Genomic DNA, 22994 nt, shown 5'->3' on the forward strand with positions numbered 1-22994 from the left:
TGCCATTTTCTTCCAATAATCGGTGTGCCCAAGCTAGGGGCTCTCCTTGAAGAAGAGAAACCACAAATCCCACTTTAGTGGCTTCTAGGGAAAAAGTCCTTGGTTGAAGGGCAAAATATAATTGACAGGCATTACGAAAATCCCGGAATTTGGAACGATCCCCGGTGAATCGCTCTGGCATCGGAACTCTGGGTTCGGGCGGTAGCATTACTACGGATGGAGCAGAGGCCGATGGAGATGATCTGGCAGCGGATGTAGAAGCTGTGTCTCCGGATAGGTTCTGTACTTGACCTTCCAGTCGCATGTAGCCGTCCTGTAGGTTCTTTACAGCTTGTGTGAGGGATGCGAGGTGTTTGCAAATCTCCTCCATGGCCGGGGCCATTCCTGAGGGCTCTGTCATGGCTGTCTGATACTGTTATGTATCACGTACCTGGTAGCCAGAGCCCGATGGTAGGAGAAGGCCTCTCTTACCGCTCCGGCTCGTGAGCTGCCGGATTGGGAACAGCAGACTCAGGAGCCTGGCGGGGTAGGAGTGCCGGCGTGCTGGGTAGGTGAAGCAGGTGCTGACTTCCTCTGGACGGGTAGGCTGGAAGGTGATTGGATCACTGATAGCAGACGGAAGCGGAGTCAGGTAAGCCGGGTCACAACAGATGGTTCAGGTAATCAGGTGCAGCAGGCAGAAGAGTAATCAGGGTACAAGCAGGAAGGTCTGGCAATGGTAGGTCAATCAGAAGAGGTGGTCAATGGAAGCCGAGGTCAGGATCGGAGAGGTACGGATGGTCAAACAAGCCGGGTCACAAGTTCAATCAGAGGTTCAAATCAGGTAAGCAGGTTCTCAGGTTCAAGTTCAATCAGGGACTGCAGATCAGACAGCAACTTGCAGGAAGCAAGGACTGAGCTTTTAAAGGCGTTTTGGCGCCAAGGAGGGTTCACGTGCACGCACTGACGCACGCGCGCGTCCCGCTGATGCACGCCGCTGTCTCAGCCCAATGCTGGGCTGACGATTTTGGGAGGTGAGTCCCTGACAGAATCACTTTCAAGGCACTCTGTCTGACACATAAGTGTGTTCATGGAAATGCCCCCCAATATCTATGCGAAAAACTAAAAGCTCACAACCCCAATCGCGTTTTGCGATCCACCAACCAAAATCTACTCTAGATACCCAAAGCCAGATACAAGTCCAAAGGAGAACGAAGATTCGCAGTCCAAGGACCTAGACTGTGGAACGCTCTACCAACCAGAATCCGATTGGAGGTGAACCACTTGGCCTTCAGAAGAAAGATCAAAACCCATCTCTTCTGAGGGCAAAAAGTTCACTTCGGGAATTCAGGCGGGAATTCAGGCGATTCAGTTTGCATGTGTTGCGCTATATAAGTTTTTCACTCACTCACTCATTTTTTTCTTACAACTGACACCACTAATGCTTTGACATTTTTTCTTTCTTCCATTTGACATTCCATTTTCTTCCATTTGCGGAAAATGTTATTCCTCCCACTAACAGCCGCAAAGCTGTGGCATTATTTTCCTTTAGCAATGTTGTCCATGTTTGTCACCAAGGTACACTGTGCGCTTACTAGAGCACTAAGCCAGACACAATCAGTTCGGCTATTTTGGCATGCTGCATTTAGCTTGCCTAATACCCCTATTCCCTGCACCCACTACTATTGCATTTGTCTCACAGACTTTCTAAAGTACCCACTTACACAATGTAATTGATTAAATAAAGGCATATAGACTGCACACTTTGCAAATGCAGTTGCTCCAGAGCTTCTAACCATGTGCAAAAAAGTGGTGTTTTATTTTTCTTGTGTGTGATTGGGCATTCTTTGAAAAGTAAAGCTTTACCTCATTTACTGATGTAAATCAACACCACAACTTTTTGTGTACCTGTGCAACTAAATGCAAATTACTGTTTCCATCAAGCCAGGTGGATAGATGTTGTTAAGAGAGAAATAATACCTATATATCAAACAAGTATACTGACACCTCGAACCAGTACATTATACTCTCATGTGGAGATTCGATTGTAAGCCTCTCTGCCTAAGTAAAACACAGTTGTAATGCAGCCTTCAAAACTGTTCATATTTTTTTTCCAGTTTAATTGTTATTACAAAACATATAACAGTATAGAGAGCACATCCACATGAGTCAACAGAATGCTCATAAAAAAATGAAAAGAATGAGACTTTTTAAAAAATAGAGACTTTGATTTTTTCTCAATTTAGTTTTGATTTGATTTAATATGAAAGGTCATACCTAAATGGAGTTAGAGTACATTGAGACATGTCCAGGTGCATTAAAAATAGATACAATTTAAAGAAGTGTAACAGGCAAATTGCAGTGTTCAGTAAAGTGCTAGGATTAACAGGCGTTGTCAAGGTAGAAAAACTAAACTTATAATAAGAAAATCATGTTACTTGTCAGTAAGATAATAGTAACATGGTAAAAGGTTTCTCCATTTCTCACATAACAAGGTTAACCGAAAACCAGGAAGGGAAAGGAGAAAGGGAAAAACAGAGGAGTAAAAAAAGGAAGAGCCTAGTCTCAGAAAGGAACATCCTCAAATCCATATTGTTTCAGTACACAACTATGTAGTACAGCAGTTAAAGCGGTGGTTCCCCCTAAAACAAATTTCTAACAATACATTCGTAAGACCCGTTACACTGCGGGTAGGCTGGCTTTTGTTTTGTTTTTTTAGTACATACCTCGATCTCGGCGTTTCGTCCCTTGGCCGTGGGTGTTCCTAGTTGATTGACGTTTCTCCGACGGGCGCATACTGCGCGTCACGACTTTCCGACAGAAGCCGAACGTCATTGCGCAGGCGCCGTATAGAGTCGGCTCTATACGGCGCCTGCGCAGCGACGTTCGGCTTCTTTCGGAAATTCGTGACGTCGCGTATGTGCCCGTCGGAGGAACGTCAATCAACTAGGAACGCCCACCGCCAAGGGACGAAACGCCGAGATCGAGGTATGTACTAAAAAAACAAAACAAAAGCCAGCCTACCCGCAGTGTAACGGGTCTTACGAATGTATTGTTAGAAATTTGTTTTAGGGGGAACCACCCCTTTAAGTGGTATTTTGAAGTATTTAATGACTTTGCAATACAAAAAGCTGAAATAATTTATTTATTTTAAATGTTAAAATAATTGAATGTGTTATTTGGTCATTAATTTGTTTATCGTTCAGATCCTTTTAACTGGTATTTTTAGAAATGGACCTGGGGGTGCTTGTGAATCACAGACTTGGCAATAGCATTCCATGCCAAACATCAACTAACAAAACTAGCAAAATACTCCTATGCAATAAAAAGGGCATACATTCCAGAGAAGAATCAATAAATCTGCCCCTTTACAAAACACTGGTTGGTTCTAATCTTCAAAATGCAGTTTAGTTTTGGTCACCATTCCTCGGAATAGACATTGATAAATTAGAAAGAGTTCAGCAAGGGGGAACAAAATTAATAGAGGGGGGTGTGAAGGACCTCAGCTATGAGGATCGATTATATGGATTAGATATTTGCTCTGGAGAAGTAAGAGGGCTTATGATTACAATATACAAATATATCAAAAGGTGACTTCAGTAACTGTAATAAACAATTTATTTTAAGGTCCCTGAAATTAACATGCAGCCATGATAAGAGACTAGAAGAAAGATTTTACCTAAGGAGGGTCATGGAGTAGATGCGGAAGAGAATTAATAGAGCTTTGGAGAAGTTCATGCCCACGATTGGTTATCTTATCGGCACGTGGATCTGGAAGGTGGTATCCCAGGTTTGTACAGGCGAGATGGGGTCCACATTTCATATGTGGGTGTGGATATTTTCAATCTAGGCATACAAACCAGTATTGAGACGGCTGCGGCTTTGGGGTGGGGCCAGCCTTGAGTTTCAAGTCTGGCTTGTGGGGACTGGTTATATAAATAATGTGGTACTGCTGCTCGAGTTCTAAAAACTGAGTAGTATGAACTGATGTTTATTTGAATTTATGATGTAATTTGGTTGATAATAAAAGAGTATTAAAGGATAGTAATGTGTTTAAAACCAATAAAGTGCAGCGGCCATATTTTTGCCAAGTTCTGTTTTCTGCCTATTTATTTAATTGAGTTGTATCTGGGGAAAAGCATGTAATTAATTGGAGTGAGGTGAGAGTACTATTCACCTGGTGCAGAAACTGCACAGATGTTTCTTTAATCGCGGCCAAAAATTGCACTGACGCGGGAGTGAAATTGTGCGAGTTCAGCTGAACTCGCACGGCTTCATTCCCGCAGTCCAGTGTGAACCTGGGCTTATACACATTATAAAGACTTTGATTATATGTTTTTTTTATTGTACTTTGCAATTTTTGTTTCATCAAGTCACAGATTAATTTAGTGTGGTTTACAGTGGAGCGGATTGTATGACAATAGCGCTGCACCATTTATACTGTATATGCAATGACCTGTTGACATGTTATTTGTTTTACAATTTTTTTTTGTTATTCTGCAAATACTGTACTCCTGCATGTGGTTCCATTGAATGTTATGCACATCTAATCATGTATCATACCAACAGTCTTTCAAAATCAGTGGCACTAAGTTATTGAGATAATTATTACAGAAATACATTGATTGATAAACTCAGTTTATACCTTATTTGTCTGGTCTTTCGTTCAAACAGTCTTGTAGTATAACCACTTTGAAATCTTCATTTGAACAAAGAAGACATAAAAAAATAGATTGTTAGAATTAAACCTGCAGAATGAAGGTATATGTTAAAATAATTGCTAAAAAAAAACAAAAAAAAAATGTAATCCATAAAATAAATCGAAAACTCAATTTTTTTTATAGTATATATAAAATCTCATATACGCTTATTTAAAATGTAATTTTCAAAATGTTTCAATCTGCAGCTTTCAACAAATGAATACAGGGTGATCCCATCATGGCCTTAATTTAGATATATCCTTTTATTGGGTGACAATGCTCTATATCTGTCTTCCAAATGTTCTCCTACAGCCTGATATCTGATGAAAAATACAAGTGGCCTTTCAACACACATTAAGCAGACAAGGTCTTGTGTTATCTTCATCTGAAAACCCACCCTAACAAATGCCACGCAACGATCACTGGAATAAAAACATGTAGACAGGGGATGGCTGCAAATATGCTGCAGGAGGTCATATAAAAAAACAAAAAAACAAAACAAAAAACAATTGGTAGTAATAAACAGTATTATAGCTAACTAAATGTAATTTATATAGGATTTGGATCTGCTTTAAACAGGACACAAATGTCTATACAACCCATTGTGTAGAGCCACTTTCAAAGTTAATATTGATTTTCATAATTACCATATTATTCGGACCATAAGACGCACTTTTTTCCTCCAAAAATGTGGGGTAAAATGTCCCTGCGTCTTATAGAACGAATATACATGAGGCCCCGCCCCCACCGCTGCCGGTACCGCCCCCCGCCACCATATATCATGAGAACTAAGTGAGGGGCACAGAAAAAAGTTCCTGTCTGTGGAAAACCCATCCACCTGCTCCTCTCCTCCATTTGCAGCTCCGTCTTCTGCTCTGTCACTGTGTGCAGACAGAGAGAGCTCTCTCTCTCTCTCTCTCCTTTTAGAAAATCACCCTTTGCAGGGTAATGAATTTGGCTCTCATTTCCAGAAGCACATATTTAGGGACAATCTCTCCTTCCTTCTTTCTGCATGTTTCCAACCTTTTCCTCCACTCTTCATCACTGAGGAGTAGCACAGTTTTACCTTGAAATCATTTGAAACAATGCATTTCCCTGTGCTGTGCAGAGCTGTACAGAGTGATGATATGTAATTTCTCTTCCTGCAGGCAGCCAGTGACTATCTTTGCAGCAAAGTGGACTGTGTTTTAAATTTAATTAAATGTTATCCATTAATGGCAATGTTCAGGCTGCATTAATGGCACAGACTGGGCCGATCCGCCCTATAGGCTCACTATACAAAGCTGTGGAGGGCCCCCCAAATTGCCCCCGCCTGAGAAGAAGTAATTTTCGCCCCCTCACCCCGCTTCTCAACTCGTTGGCTGCATGGGAGAAGAGGTAAGAAGTCAGCACCCCCCAGCTTCTCACTTTAATGTAAGATGTCATCTCCGACAGCAGCTTCTCAACTTTATTGTGACATGTCATTTTCGGCAGCCCCCCCGCTTCTCAACTTTATTGTGACATGTCATTTTCGGCAGCCCCCCCGCTTCTCAACTTTATTGTGACATGTCATTTTCGGCAGCCCCCCCGCTTCTCAACTTTAATGTGACATGTCATTTTGCTTAGGGCCCCAGGGAGGTCAGGATCGGCACACAGGGCACAGGGCACAGTTCAGGCTGCATTAATGGCAATGTTCAGGCTGCATTAATGGCACAGGTCAGGCTGCATTAATGGCACAGGTCAGGCTGCATTAATGGCAATGTTCAGGCTGCATTTCATGGGCATTGGTACATATTTTGGTACACCATTTGGTTCTGAATTATTTTTTCTTGTTTTCCTCCTCCAAAACCTAGGTGCGTCTTATGGTTAGGTGTGTCTTATGGTGCGAAAAATACAGTAATTTTTACTCATCTTATTGAATAACGTAAAATAAAGTAAAAAGTCACTTTGCAAAGAATACCTAATTGCAAACAAAGTAAAAAAAATATTGATTGTGTCGCCGCTGCTGTATGCACTGGCGGCGGAACCGCTGGCAATTGCTATACGCACGCACCCTGGCATAACGGGATTATGGAGGGATGGAGTGGAGGAAAGAATAAGTACGTATGCTGACGACACATTGCTATACCTGGACGACTCTACTGACTCCCTCCCGGTGGCTCTGGCACTGATAGAGCGCTTCGGCGCTTTCTCGGGACTCAGAATCAACTGGGATAAATCCCAAATTCTCCCACTTGACAGCTACCCGGTGACTGGTGATAGGGCCCTGCTCCCTCTGCAAAGGGTCGCTGAAATTAAGTACCTAGGAATCCGAACCACCAGAGACCCGGCAGACTATATCTCACTGAATGTCACGCCACTGTATGCTATGCTCAAACAGAGAACTCAGGTCTGGGCTTGTCTCCCACTGGGAGTTACGGGTCGCATAAATTTAGTGAAAATGGTCTTGCTGCCAAAGATTTTATACATGGTATGGCATTCGCCGGTTTACCTGGTGCTTCGGTGCTTCAAGCAGATGGAGGCCCTCCTCAAACCATTCATCTGGGCCTCGGCGAGGCACAAACTCCCCTGGCATAAACTAAAAAACCCCACAGACCTGGCTGGACTGGCACTACCTGACTTCAACGCGTATTACCTAGCTGCCCAACTGTCGCAGCTATTCCATGTAGACAAGACTGACAGGATCAGATTCCTCAGGCTTCTGTGCCCTGCATGGACTCAGTCGACGGGCGACCCCCTAGAGGCAATAACGGGGGGGGGGGGGGGGGGATGAGACCGACGGGGGACCGACAATCCCTGCTGTATCACTACAGAAGGGTATGGAGCGTGGTTTCAGACAAGCAGGGCATCCCGACCCTGCAAGTCTACACCCCCCTGTGGCACAACACTGCCCTACCGGAGCTGGAGCGCATCCGTGACACTGAAATGTGGAGTTCTAGGGGGATATACTATCTGTCACACGTCACTAGAGGTGGAAAACTTAAACCCTTTAATATACTGCAAGCTGAGTACGACCTGCCTGACCATATGCTATTCCGCTACGCCCAACAGCGACACGCCTTTCGTGCTCAGTTTCCCCAGGACGACCTGGTACTGGCTGACAATCCCCTGATGGCCGCAATTAAGTACCCTGACCCAAAAAAATCAATCACCCAATTTCACACCATGATCACGCTCCCGAGCGCGACGGTCTCCACCTACGCCCTGAAGTCCAGGTGGGTGGGGGAGGTGGGTCCAATGGAAGATGATGAATGGAGCGATGCCCTAGATGCATGCAAAATGGTTTCCCCTAAGCTGACAGACCGCCTCACACAAACCTTTATCCTGAACAGAGCCTATCTTACACCCCTCAGGATCTCTAAATACAGACGAGACTTCCCCAATGTTTGCCCAATGTGTGCCCGGGATACGGGTACTTTCTTCCATCTGATATGGCAGTGTGTTAAGATCCAGGCCTTCTGGGAACAGGTGGTGAAGTTCCTGTATGATAAGATGGGTTCCCCCATATTTCTGCAGCCAAAACCATGCCTTCTGGGTATATTCCCGGATGCAGAGATGAATAAGTTTCTAAAGATATTCCTGCATGAGACACTGTTTACAGCTAGAAAGGTTATAGCACGGGTATGGATGCGTTCGGACCCCCCAGAGTTCTCTCACTGGCTGGCAGAGGTCAACAGTGTACTACCGTATAAAAAACTGGTCTATACCCACAGGGGCTGCCCGGCCAAATATGAAAAGATATGGGACAAGTGGCTGAATTCATCCTTAACCTGTTCCTAGACACTTAAGAATACTTATTACTGCATGTCATGCTCCTCCATACTGTATGGCCCACTTTATTAAATTTTTTTTTTTTTTTTCTCTTTGCATTCTATTACCACCTGATGCTCACTGTACCTGAACGCTTTTTTTGTATACCATGTAAATTGTTGTTTTGCTCAATAAAAACTTTTTTGATGTAAAAAAAAAAAAATATATTGATTGGATTGTGTGCTGAAGTCAGCACTTTGAAAGAGAACATATTAGCTGAATCTTTGGGAATGTGTTGAAAATCGAAAATGTTTGCAAGTTCAGAGTGAACAGATGTCTTCTCGTAACATAATAGTCAACCAGATACCAGGTAGCACATAAGAGAAGTTCATTGTTATGTTATACATTCATTTACTGCAATTTAAATGGCTACAGCAGCTAAACAAAGAACTAATTTCTGCACAGCCCCATGACATTTATAAAAACGATTCCTTCTATTTTATAAGCTCCAATGTAAATAATACCAAGGGATTCTTGCGTTCTTTTCCTATCTATGTACATACATAAAGTACATATACTACTTGGGATTTACATACTAAATGTATGATTTATTGGTGTAGATCGTAAAAGGACACGTTTACTTTTTGGGAAAAAATAATAAATGCATATATTTTTTCAGGACAAAAATGTACATTTCTTATATTTTTCTTAAGGAGCCTGGAAAGCAGTGGATCAGGGGTGCAATGCCAGACTCCTGCAAACAAGCCCTGAAGATTTCAGCCTGTATCTGCATATGGCTGTTTACATATTTCAGGGCTTGTGAATAAACTACAAGGCCGCTTATCAAGCTCTCTGTGGTGTGGGGAGGCTGTGTAATGTAAAGGGGTCCAGAGGTGTGGGGGGGCTGTGTAATGTAAAGGTGTCCAGAGGTGTGAGGGCTGTGTAATGTAAAGGAATTCAGAGGTGTGGGGGGCTGTGTAATGTAAAGGGGATCAGGGGTGTGGGGGGGCTTGTGTTAGGTAAAGAGTTCCAGAGGTGTGGGGGAGGCTGTGTAGTGTAAAGGGGTCCAGAGGTGTTTGGGGGCTGTGTAATGTAAAGGGGCCCAGAGGTGTGGGAGGGCTGTGTGATGTAAAGGGGCCCAGAGGTGTGGGGGGCTGTGTAATGTACAGGGGTCCAGAGGTGTGGGGGTCTATGTAATATAAAGGGGTCAAGAGGTGTGGCGGCTATGTAATATAAAGGGGTCCAGAGGTGCTGGGGCTGTGTAATGTAAAGGGGTTTAGAGGTGTGGTCTGTATAATGTAAAGGGGTCAAGAGGTACGGGGGCTGTGTAATGTAATGGGTGTCTTCCTACATTTTACCTACAGTTATAGCTGCAGTACTATAGATTTCTATTAGGTTGTGCGTTTTTTCTGAATTTTCTGAAAGCGCACCAAAAGTCCCCCATGCTGCATCTTTGGTGCACTTTCAGAAAACGGGGGGGGGGGGGGGGGGGGGCTGACACCATGTTTTACTGCACTAGGTGACAAAAAAAATGAATGACGCCACTGGCCGCAGCACCCTAAATACGAGTGAAACATGTAACATGTTCCAAAAGGTGAAATTATTCTTCTAGAAAACTAATAGAGAACCTACTTTCTGCCAGTTTAGTGCTAACAGAGCAGTAAAATAGGATTTTGCATTGGTTATTCTGGTATTCAACACTATACAGACTAATCTTTGTCTTATTAAAGAGGAATTGCAGTCTGCTGACATAATTTGTAATAAAAACATATTTGCCATTCTGAAGCTTCCCTCCAACCACTTTGCATAATATTTTATATATACTATGATTCTGTATTTGCTAAATATGCTGGCTGAAACCATTTTAACTGTGGGCAGTGGAAGCTGCTGCCTGTTCACTTCCTGGATTTACACAGACACACAGAGACACACCTCCAGCTCTGCAGACCTGCCACTCTCATTTGCCCTCTTATGACTCATCCCCCATCCCTTCCTGACAAATTCTTACGAGAGTGAGAGAGAGAGCTGTGCATGATGCCATAAGCCTATGCTTTTTACCAGACAAAAAACAGGAAGTGGGCTGTATAAGGTTTTACTGCCAGAAAAAAATATTTTAGTTTTAGTTTTAGTTTTACTATCCAAAGTTAAAACAACAATGGCAGAAGATTTAACAGCTGGAAAGTTGAAAAAATGACTGAAGGTCCACTTTAAATAAACTAAAAAAACAGGTGATATAGGATACAATTCACACAGAAGTTGATATACTGAAACTGGAGAGTGCAAAATCTGGTGCAGCTTGTTTTATTAAGCTATGACAAAAAAGCCGATTTGTTTCTATGCAGAACTGCACCAAATGATGCACTCAACTCCATAGTTCTAAACATTTAACAATACACAAGAATTTAGTAAAACAGTACTTTGCTTTGGCTGGCATAGCAGGAAATGTATTTGATATGAGCTCCGTATCATCATAAACTTCATCTGTAATTTAGAAGAAATAACAAAAATGTAAATATGAAGTCATTGATATAAACAATGCACACACTTAAACCCTCTAATGAAGACACAGAAAGAATGATGGTAAACTTTGAAAGGCCCATAAGTGCAGTGTTTAAGATTTCTAGATCTTGCAGGATCATTTTATCAAGGAGAGTAAAGCCTCGTACACACGATCAGTCCATCCGATGAGAACGGTCTGAAGGACAGTTGTCTTAGGTTAAACGATGAAGCTGACTGATGGTCCGTCACGCATACACACCATAGGTTAAATAACCGATCGTGTCAGAACGCGTGACATAAAACACAACAACGTGCTGAAAAAACGAAGTTCAATGCTTCCAAGCATGCGTCGACTTGATTCTGAGCATCCACTGTTTTTTTAAACGATGGTTTTGCATAATAAACTATCGGTTTTGACCTATCGGTTAGCAATCCATTGGTTAAATTTTAAAGCAAGTTTGCTTTTTTTTTAACCAAAGTTTAAATAACCTATGGCGCCCACACACGATCGGTTTGGTCCATCAGACCGTTTTCATCGGTTTAACCTATCGTGTGTACGAGCCTTAAGAGGATTTTTTTTTACTAATTCACATTTGCAATTATATAAATATCCATTCTTGAGCTGTTATAATAGTACACTTATGTCTCAGTCATTATTTGAGTCTTATCATTTAAATCTCTTTAGGGCAGAACATAAGTGTAATATGCTTTCATACCTTCTGCCTAAGCTCAGTGCCGATAAGACTTTAATAAAACTATCATATAAAGGTGCTGTAAGAATTACTTTGAAATAAAATTAAGGCTTTTTTAAACAGGACTTTACTGCCCCACCACTTTTCCAACCCACTCCTTGCGATCATGCAGGCAGTGGTGTTGCTATGGGGGTGTAGGGGGTGCGGGCCACACCAGCTGACACCCGCCAGAGGAATGACACCCAGGGCCAGCCGCCAGATTGCCTCCATTGCTCACTTACAGGAGAGGGGAGCAAGGAGGCAGAACGGGAGAGAGAGAAACAGTAGCACTGAATAGACAGCTGTGAGCTGCCAGAGTTAACTTTCCAAGTTAACCAGCAGGTAATTGGTTTCTAGGATCACTTAGTAAAGAGGTCCAGGGGTGTGGGAGGGATGTGTAATGTAAAAGGAGTCCAGAGGTGTGGAGGGGACTGTGTAATGTAAATGGGTCCAGAGGTGTGGGGGGCTGTGTAATGTAAAGAGGTCTGGAGGTTTGGGGGGGGGCTGTGTAAGGTAAAGGGGTCCAGAGGCGTGGGGGCTGTGTAATGTATATTCTTGAAATATATTCATAGTAAAGAGTCAGGTCTGAGAATGTAGGCCCTTTACAAAATAACCTGGAGTGGGTGACTGGGGACAAAGAGAAGGCAGATTTATTAAATACTTTCTTCAGCTCTGTGTATACAAAGGAGCTCATGTCTATAATGGGGGTGGTAGTGACAAAGCCCCAAATGATCCACAATGGCTCAAAAGTGATATGGTCCAGAAATATTTAGACAGAATAAAGGTGGATAAAGCACCTGGACCAGATTGCATACAGCCACGGATACTAAAAGAATTGAGCTCTGTCATTTCATGGCTATTGTTTATAATATTCAGGGGCTTGTTAATGACTGGAATGGTACCACTGGATTGGCGCAGGGCCAATGTGGTGCCCATATTTAAAAAGGGATCAAAGTCTTTGCCAAGTAACTATAGATCTGTTAGTTTAACTTTTATAGTCGGGAAGATACTGGAGATTTTATATAAAAGACCACATAGACAAGTTCTTGCTGGAAAAAAATATTTTAAGCAACAGACAGCATGGTTTAATGAAAGACAGTTGTCAAACAAACATGTGTTTCCTTTTACTTACCCCCACATTGTCTAAAACCTAATTCAAAGTCCCAAATTCCACTTTTTTTTCTATATTTTGTCCCACCTGTGCTCATGCACAGTCCCCCCCTCTTTACACTTTAATAGGGATGGAGTTGGCAGTTCTCCCCTGCTGCCTGTGTGGGTGGTCCTGGTTCCCTCTTTGTGGCCATGCACCTCATTTGGGTCCCTGTGTTCACTTGGGACATATTCATCATGCCCACGAGTTGTGCGGCATTTGTTTGTTTTTGCAGTCTAATGGGGACTGTCTGTGTTTTGGTACCACACGCCTCCTCCTGTTGTCATACCCAGAAGTTGCAATGTGCCCTGTATGTCCTCCCTCTGCCCCTCCCATCTGCCCCCATTGGGTGGGATGTTTAGGGAGATTGGGAGGGATCCATAGCGCATCAACGCCACGCAATGTGCTTCGCATCTGACGTCATTCCTGGCGTCATGACGCAGAATGCGTCACTTCCATCCCAGCTTTCACAGTCTATGGAGGCCAGCCCCTCTCGTGGACGGTGGTTACCATCCCGGCCAGAGCCCCTCCTTGCACGTGATCAGCCAGCGAGACATTGGTAGGAACCCACGTACGGCTGTGTTTGGGGGGGGGGTATATTATGCCGCCTGCACACAGTTTCCCCTGTCTCAATTGGAGCACGCCACACTGCCCAGGGACTCCCTGTCTCTCGCTGTTTAACATCCAGGTAATTTTGTTATCACCCAATATGCCACTGGACACCGTCTAGTGTGACCTTAATACCTCACTTACACTTTACTTGTCAAATATAGATCTTATGGCATTTCCCAGCATCCGACCATCTTTTTGGTACTGAATCAAGATTGGCTATCTACCTCCTTGAGAAGCTCTATGCTTGCGCCCCAGTTTGCACGTGGCTCCATTACCTCAGCTTCTAGGACTGACACCCTTTTGTTGGCCCTGGTCCAATACCCCACCTGTCCCCACCATCTACTTTATGCATGTAAGTTTTCAAGGACTGGCACATATGCCTTTTCCTGTTATGCTCAGTGTCATTCTAGACTAAATGGCCCGGATTCTCGTAGCACTTATGCTGGCGTATCTCGAGATACGCCGCATAAGTGTCAATGTGCGCCGTCGTATCTATGCGCCTGACTTTGAAAGCAAGATACGCCTGTAAATAGGCTTCATCCGACCGACGTAAGTTTCCTACGCCGTCGTATCGTGGGCGCATATTTACGCTGGCCGCAAGGGGCGCTCCCATTGATTTACGATTCGAATATGCAAATGAGTGAGATTCACCGATTCACGAACGTACTTGCGCCCGGCGCATTAATATACGCGGTTTACATAAGTCGTACGTCCGGCGTAAAGTTACGACTCATAAAGCAGGTGTAAGTCATGTTAAGGTATGGACCAGGGAACAGTCGTCGTGTTTCACGTTGTTTACATAGTAGTACGTGAATAGGGCTGGGTGTAGGTTACGTTCACGTCGTAGGCAGCGATTCGACGTATCTTAGGGGTTCGTTCCGACGTGATTCTGAGCATGCGCATTGGGAAGCATCCACGGGACGGTGCATGCGCCGTTCGCTCGGCCCATCATTTGCATGGGGTCACGGTTCATTTAAATGGATCACGTCCACTTCCACCTACTTTGAATTAGGCCGACTTACACCGAAGAATTTACGTTACGCTGGCACAACGTTGGGAGCAAGTGCTTTGTGATTACTCTGCTTGCCTCTCTGTGTTACGTTGGCGTAGCGCATATGAGATGCGCTACGCTGGCAGAAATATGCGCCGATGTATCAGAATCCGGCCCAGTATATTTTAATATTTTTAGATTGTTGGGAGCATCTGCCCCTGATGAGTGTAAAAACACGAAACTCGTTGGGAAATGGAGGATGCCAATACACTCCCATATCAGTATACTGATCCATCCACTGGTTAAAAGCAATCTTGGTTAATAACTTTCTACCCTATACCATTATATTGCACTGCGCCGCTTTAAGGACCTATGTGTGTATACATATGTATTTTTGGGAGCTGCCCATTCAATTTTCATGATGTCATGTATTTAAGTTGATATTATTTTGTACCCTTGATGTCCATGCTTTATATGTATTTGCCATATTGCCATGAGTTTCCAAGTCGATATGAATAGGTGTCTCTAGTGTCCATGATATGCATGTATTTTTGTGTACAACCCCATGATCCAGACATTGTATCACATCATATCTCATGTTAATAAACATGTGTTTCCTTTTACATACCCCCACCTTGTCTTGAACCTCATTCAAAGTCCCAAATTCCCTCTTTTTTCTATATAACGTCCTTACAGGATGTCTCCAATTTACAATCCAACATAATTGGGCAACTAAGTGGCAAATGAGGTTTAATGTAAAGTTATGTACTTGGAGGCTAACAATATGCATGCATCATACTAGGGGAAGTACAATTGGGGAAATCAATGGTGGAGAAGGATCTGGGGGTTTTGGTAGATCATAAGCTCAATAATGGCATGCAATGCCAAGCTTCGGTTTCCAAAGCAAGTAATTTCTTGTATTAATAGAGGTATGGACTCCAGAGAGGGAGATATAATTTTGTCCCTGTACAAATCACTAGGAAGACCTCATCTGGAACATGCAGTTAAGTTTTGGGCACCAGTTCTCAAAAAGAGGATATCGGAGAACTGGAGAAAGTGCAGAGAAGGTCAACCCAACTGATAAGCTATGAGGAAAGATTAGAGGAACTGAATTTATTCCCTATTGAGAAGAGGAGAATTGACCAACATGTACAATTACATAAGTAGTGAACTTAGTGTTGAGTTATTCACTTTACGGTCATCCCAGAGGACAAGGGGGCATTCTTTATGTCTAGAAGAAAAAAAGATTTAATCTCCAAATACGGAAACGTTTCTTCACAGTAAGAGCTGTAAAATTGTGGAACAGACTCCCTCCAGCGGTGGTTCTGGCAAGCTCAGTGGATTGCTTTAAAAAAGCCCTGGATTCTTTCCTAAATGTACATAATATAACTGGGTACTGACATTTATAGGTAAAATTGATCCAGGGAAAATCCAATTGCCTCTCGGGGATCAGTAAGATATTTTTTCCTCTGCTATAACAAATTGGATCATGCTTTCGTGGGTTTGCCCACCTTCAGGGTAAGCGCATCCATGGGCCCCACCACCGCGTCCTGCCATGCTGAGGTTGTGCACCAAGCTGAGCCTCATCCTACTATTGAGAGGGGCCCCAGCTTGCTGGGTCCCTACCTTCTGCTGAGAGGATCCTAAGCCGGGAGCCGTACGATGGGGGATTGGCTCGGGAGAACCTAGAACCAGAGGTTGTCCAGGAGGCCTAGACGAACCATCGGGGATCCAATCACCACACCGTATGACAGGTATGCTCAAGCTGTCAGTGGGTGACTTTAATTGAACTAACTGGGAGGATTTGCTCAAACTGTTCTTACAAATCCCAAATTGTCCAGCCTGTGGCAGAGGCCCTGAGTCAGGCCTGTGGCAGAGGTCTGTTTCCTCTTAGTGATCTGCAGGTGACGCTCTGGCTGCCAGGCCTGAGAAAACGGCCTGTCCGGGGGCACTTTACCCACCCTGATTGGGGTGGCGACGAATTGAGCTACACCATTGTTGAGAGCAGGCTTGCTCTCTTTTTCTCCTAATATCCAAGGCCTGATACTAAAAGTTCCTCTACGCTCATCAACCTTCTCTATCGTGTGTCATGTTGATGTTGGCCAGGTTGGGCCTTGGAATAAAGCATTGAAAAACTGAATTGGTGTCTGGACACTTGCTCTTTATTTACACTCACAGAAGTCACCCCTAGACCAAGTCAAGAAGGTAACTTAGAAAGCCGGTCCCAAATTAATCAGCGGTTCCTTCGGAGGTGAGCGCTACACATGGAAGGTGTAGGCTCCTTAGGAATCAATTTAAAGAACTGGGCTGCAAGATGAAGGGAAGGACCTCCAAGGTGATATTCTCTGCCATGCGCAACACAGGAAAGGCAGGGGGAGATTAGAGAGCTTAATGCATGGCTAAAGACCTGGTGTAGGAAGGAGGAATTTGGGGTTCTAGAGCACTGGGCTGACTTTTCATTGGGGTGCAACCTATATGCTAAAGACGGTTTGCAACTTGAATGGAAGTGGCTCTGCTGTGCTGGGGGAGGGGTTTATGAGTATTTAAACTAGGCTTGAGCGGGGAGGGTGAACTAGAATTACATCGGGCACACAGGTCAGTTAGGAGTCAGACATTAATAGAAAGTGGAATGGGGATAGATGGGGGAGGGTTCTGGCAGGTGACAAGAAACTTCCCATGTTGCAAACAGCCATTGGAAACTATAGTGCCATTTGTACTGCTAAAAATGATATGAAAAACACCAGAGAAAAATGTAATAATACATTTAAGTGTTTGTTCACCAATGCCAGAAGTCTGCCAAGCAAAATAGGTGAGTTGGAAGCTCTGGTGCATGAGGAGAGCTATGATGTAATCAGTATTGCTGAAACTTGGCTTCAATCCTCACATGACTGGGCTATTAATATTCCTGGCTATGCTCTCCTTCGGAAAGACATGGTAAAAAGGAAAGGTGGTGGGGTCTGTCTCTATGTGAGAAGTGACCTCAAAGCAAGTGTGAAAGAGGACCTAGTTGATGGAGTGTGTAATGAGGCTGAAGCATTATGGGTGTAACTGCATACAGATGTGCGTAATTCAAAGTTAATCATTGGAGTTTGTTATAGACCACCCAATGTTAACGAGGAGATGGAGACTCAGCTCCTTGCACAGATGGAAAGGGCTGCAAGGGCTGGGACGGTGATAATAATGGGGGATTTTAACTACCCAGAAATTGACTGTAATGGCAGTAATGGCACTGCTGGGACAGTTAAAGGGCAAAAATATAAAAACCTAAGCAAGAAATGCATACAGGAAAGATAAAAACACTTAATTTCAAGAGAGCAAATTTTCCAAGGATGAGGGCTGCTCTCCTGGACTTATGCCGCGTACACACCATCACTTTATGTGATGAAAAAAAACGACGTTTTGAAAAACGTCAATTAAAATGACCATGTGTGGGGGAAAACGTCGTTTTATGTCTTGTGAAAAACGACAAAAAAAAATTGAAGCAGGGAGACTAAGTGGCAGATGAGGTTTAATGTTGATAAATGTAAAGTTATGCACTTGGGGGCTAAGAATATGCATGCATCATACATGCTAGGTGGAGTACAACTGGGGGGATCTGTAGTGGAGAAGGATCTGGGGGTTTTGGTAGATCATAAGCTCAATAATGGCATGCAATGCCAAGCTGCGGTTTCTAAAGCAAGCAAAGTCCTTCCTTGTATTAAGAGAGGTATGGACTCCAGAGAGAGAGAGATATAATTTTGTCCCTGTACAAATCATTAGTAAGACCTCATCTGGAATATGCAGTTCAGTTTTGGGCTCCAGTTCTCAAAAAGGATATCAGGGAGCTGGAGAAAGTGCAGAGAAGGGAAACCAAACGGATAAGAGGCATATTGGATAACATCCTGCTGGTGATCGCACAATATATCCATCTGTTTGTGTGAGTCCTGATGTCTTTCTGGTGATGATGATTTTGGATTGACCCACCTATCAAGTTTGGAGTGCTGCATCTACCATTGACCTCTTGCATCATATGATTACAATACCTGTTTTCATATCTTTCTAGTAAGCAGATTGATAGCACGTGGGTGTGGTGTGCTTTGAAGTTTGGTGGAGGTTTCACTTTTTACGTTTTACTCCATATTGAGTTTCACATGGACTGTCACATATTTATTTATAATTTTCACTGAAGCGCTGCATTTTGGATGCGATGCATACTAGCCCATTATGCTTTTCATTTGCAGGGTTTGCACAGAGCAAACCGTTGGGGTTTACTACCTCTTTAAGGGCCATGATCTTGGAACCAGTTAGGTGCGTCTATTCAAGAAAGAGTAAATGAGGTTTATGTTTCTGAACTTTTAAATACTAGGGAATGTTTAATCTTGGAGTTAGGGCCCCTTACATTCCAAGAAAGGACTATTAGAGTTGTTATGGTCATCTCATAAGCATAATTCCCATATCCAGTAAGACATCATACCAATAGAGGCACCTAGGCCCACCATTGCTACAGAGGCTGTGATCCCTCCAAGCCTGTGTGGACTTATAATAACAGACATCAGCAGCATAAAAATAACAAAAATGAACAGTACAGTAAACAACATCCCAAAGCAATACAATACACTGCTCCACCCACCCAGCTTGTAAACCCAACTTTCATGAGCTTTATCCCTCAATGTAGAAACCAAACACTGGGGGATAATGATTAACATCCTCCCACTGAAGGATCAGTTAACAAAGGAGAAAATAGTCACTTAAGTACAGTGTAGGCCTCAGGGCCCAACAAAGCAATAACAGCAGCCCAATCCGCATTGTAAAAAGAATTGCAAAGAGGTCTAGCCTCAGAATCTGGGGATATTTAGTAATGAATGAGGAATCCAACATCAACGGCACTCACAATACAGGGTGAAGGAAAAGCATATCATATCACATATTCCCTCAGGAACAGCCCAACAAATCCAGTCACTGATCAGAAAAATCTGGCCTTTATGCACCACCCACAACCTAGCCGGGTACAACATGCTATATGGAAGATGTCTCTCCCTCAATTGTTTTTTCACACTCTGGAATGCCACTCTGAGTTTCTGTGTTGCAGCAGAAAAATCTGGAAAGATGGTGATCACATTGTATTGTATTGTAGGTAAGATCCGCTAGATCTCAAGCTTTCCATAGGGCTGCATTACGATCAGGGAAATTAAGAATGTATGCAAGGAGAGGTCTTGGTTGGTCCCTTGAAAGGAGAGTTTGAAAGGGGACCCTATGGGCCCACTCAAGGGTGAACAGTGGAGAGAAGGTGCCTGCTCCCAGGGATGTTTACCTCAGGTCGCCTGCCTTCGGAGCCTTCTGGGAACCCCAGGAAACTTAAATTAGTCTGCCGAAGCCGGTCTTCTAGGTCTCCTAACTTGTCTGCCTGGAATTTTTGTTCCTCTTGAATATCTATGATAGTGGCAGGAATAGGGAACAAATTATCCTCAACAGAGCTGATGCACTGCTCAGTATTATTTATGTGGTGCCACAACATATGAACATCCTCCAGGGTCTCTATGTGATTAGTAAGGGAAGACTGGCAAGTTTTTATAGCATCCATTATTTGAGACAGCATGGGTTCTGTTACCTGAGATGAGGATGCATCCACCCCTTCCTCTAATGGCTCTGACAAGTCCAGTGCTCTCCCCCCTCCTGCCAGGACTCTGCAAGGGGTTGCTGAGAGCTGCATCAGAAAGCATGCTGCGGCCGCCATCTTGCCTCCCCTGTGCAGCTTGGGCTGGCTTCTCCTCGTGCATCTGCGGCATGTCTTTACCGATTTTAACTATCCCAGGATGTGGACAAAGGCATCCCCCTATCCAGATGGTTAGTGAAGGATGTATAGTCAGGAGCTGAGATAGAACGCTCCTCATATGCTGACCGCTGGACATTTCTCTTCCATGTGGTGTCATTGCTGACAGCATGAAATGGAAAGGGGTTTTCTTTTTTAAATAATGCCCTTTTATAATCAACTGTCTGCTGGACACCTATTTAATTAATAATTAGACTCACCTCTAGCTGGATTCTTATTAATTAGCATTTTGTTGTCTAAAATTTAGCTTTGCTCCTAAGACTTTCATTGCGGTGTATTTATTTTTGCAACATGGTCTTAAAAATACCTTTTTGTGTGTGCAAATTAACATATCTTGGTTGGAATCAATGGCCCGCATTTGTGGGAGTATTTTGTATTATAGTGTCGCATAGAAAATTATGATTTTGAAAGGAAAGTCAGGCTGGGTTCACACTACTTCCGGAGTGGCTCACAGCAGGGGGTCTGGTCTGCCTAAATTCGGACCTGAAACTAAAACAAACACGCACAGGAGCCTTCTGCAGTGCGCTCCGCATCCAATTTGCATAAGTCTGCATTCACACCTGAGCGTAGCGTTTTGCAGCGATTTTGCAGTGTTTTTTACGGCGTTTTGCCGCGATATTTGTGGCGTTTTTTTACCGTGATTTGCCGCGATATGTCGCAGCGTTTTTTACCGCGATTTTGGACAGGTCTAGGGTCACCAATGTTAAAAACAGAAAAACGCCCAAATACGCTCAATTCGAGCGTCAAAAAAGGGTCCAGAACTTGTTTGAGCTTCAGGCGTTCGGCGTCAGGCGTTTTGGAGTGGAGATGTAAACCATCTCCATTGAGAATAATGTATTTTTTCCCCTCTAGCGTTTTGGAGCTTCATGCTTCAGGCGACAAAACGCTCAGGTTTGAATGCAGCCTTAGGCCCCGTACACACGACCGGATCTATCCGCTGGGATTGATCCGCGGATCAGTTCCAGCAGATAGATCCGGTCGTGTGTACGTCCGAGCGGACATTTCCCAGCGGATAAAAATCCAGCCGACGGATTCCCAGCGGATAAAAATTTCTTAGCATGCTAAGAAATCTATGCGCTGGAATCCAGTCCAGCGGACTGATCCGGTCGTCTGTACAGCCTCACCGGATCAGTCCGTCCGCTCCCATCCCTCGCATGCGTCGTAATGATTCGACGCATGCGTGGAAGTATTTACCTTCCAGGGTCGCGCACGTCGCCGCGTCATCGTCGCGGCGACGTCACCGCGGATGTATTCCGCGGGGATTTCGATCTGATGGTGTGTACAGCCATCAGATCCAAATCCGCCAGAGGATTTCCTCTCGTCTGTATGAGGCCTTAAGGTTTTTTGACAAATCTGTTGAAATGGACTTTATGCAGAGCATTGGAAAAATTATATATACCGTATATATATATATATATATATATATATATATATATATATATATATATATATATATATATATATATATATATATATATATATATATATATATTCTCCCAGTATTTCACAGGCTTGTCTAAATGTTGTGCAGCAAGCTTTAAGGCTGGATTCACACCTATGCATTTTTAGTGCTTTTTGCATTTTGCAGATTTGCACTACAGTCCATTTAACATGGTTTCCTATGGCTTTTGGATTTTTGCAAAATCCAAAAAGCACTAAAAATGCATAAATGTGAATCCAGCCTAAACGAGTTTCAACATGCTTTTTTTTCAGCAATGTAGCCTTGTGTGCTGAGCGTGCATACAGGCCATGGTGGTTGAGTACATTACTTACTGTTTTATTTGAAACAATTGTACCTGCTAATTCCAGGTCATTCTGAGCAAGTGGTCCTTGGCTCTTGAACAACTCTTCTGAAAATTATTTTCACTGATCTGTCAAAAATCTTCCGTGGAACACCTGGTCACGGTCAGTTTATGGTGAAATTCGTTTTCAATCTCCTCTGACAGTCCTCTGAGGCTGGATTCCTAACCCTGTGTCTGGACAGTGCTGATTGACCCTGTGCTGATCACATGCACCCTCTCAAGAAAAAAAAACTCTCTAGCAATACACACCAAACTGAGCATGTGCAGAGTGCCCCCAAGGCTCTGTACTGTCAGGAGATGGATTGTAGAGGAAGAGGAGGATCAGAGAAGATGGGATCAAATAGCCAGTTTTACAAAATGTGGAGGATTAACCCCTTAGATTTTACAGTGAGTATAACAAGCATGCTTTACTGCATTTAAAGACTGATTTCCCCGTTATGGGTTTAGTAACATTTTTAATAGAGGACATCAAAGTAACAGCAACATTTGGAAGAAACACAGTCAGAATTCATGGTAAATTGCCTAAGTTCAGTATGGTAGAGGTTCTGCAAACTTTAAAGACGTTTGAATGCTAAACCGGAATCCTATTGAAATGGACTGCCAGGACTGGCATGACCCTGTGTCACATCAAGGCAATGATCAAGTATATCCTTTGAAGTTAGCTGGAACTGTACTGTGGGTTTTAACCCTCTGATTACAGTGGACTTTTATACTTTAGTTTTACATCAGCATGCAGCTCTGCATTTTGATGTGAAATCTATAATTTCTTTAAAAATTCGATTTTTGCTTTACTTACGTTTATGTATTCCCACTTCCTGGTTCTTTTGAGGCACTGGTGACATAGTCAGGGACTTACAGATGCCCCATGGAAAATCTACATCACCAGTACCTTCCAGGGAGATCTAATTTATAAACTGAGATCTTGTGGCATAAAAGCCCTTTTTTAAGAGGAGTATATTCTACTGCACATGTGTAAAAGGGAGCACATGACA

General features: G+C 43.4%; 1 protein-coding gene across 2 annotated transcripts in view; it reads right to left on the minus strand.

Moving 5' to 3' along the window:
• Window positions 1–22994, minus strand: part of LOC120911933 (PML-RARA-regulated adapter molecule 1-like) — a 125779-nt gene that overhangs the window by 99330 nt on the left and 3455 nt on the right. For both annotated transcript variants that reach the window (XM_040322565.1, XM_040322564.1), the window contains exons 4-5: window positions 10826–10889; window positions 4625–4678 (exon numbers count right to left, since the gene is read on the minus strand). In XM_040322565.1, the coding sequence (XP_040178499.1) occupies window positions 4625–4678; window positions 10826–10889 (118 nt within the window). The remainder of the gene's footprint in view (window positions 1–4624; window positions 4679–10825; window positions 10890–22994) is intronic.

The sequence above is a fragment of the Rana temporaria genome, chromosome 1 (assembly GCF_905171775.1).
Source record: "Rana temporaria chromosome 1, aRanTem1.1, whole genome shotgun sequence".
NCBI classification, from domain to species: Eukaryota; Metazoa; Chordata; class Amphibia; order Anura; family Ranidae; genus Rana; species Rana temporaria.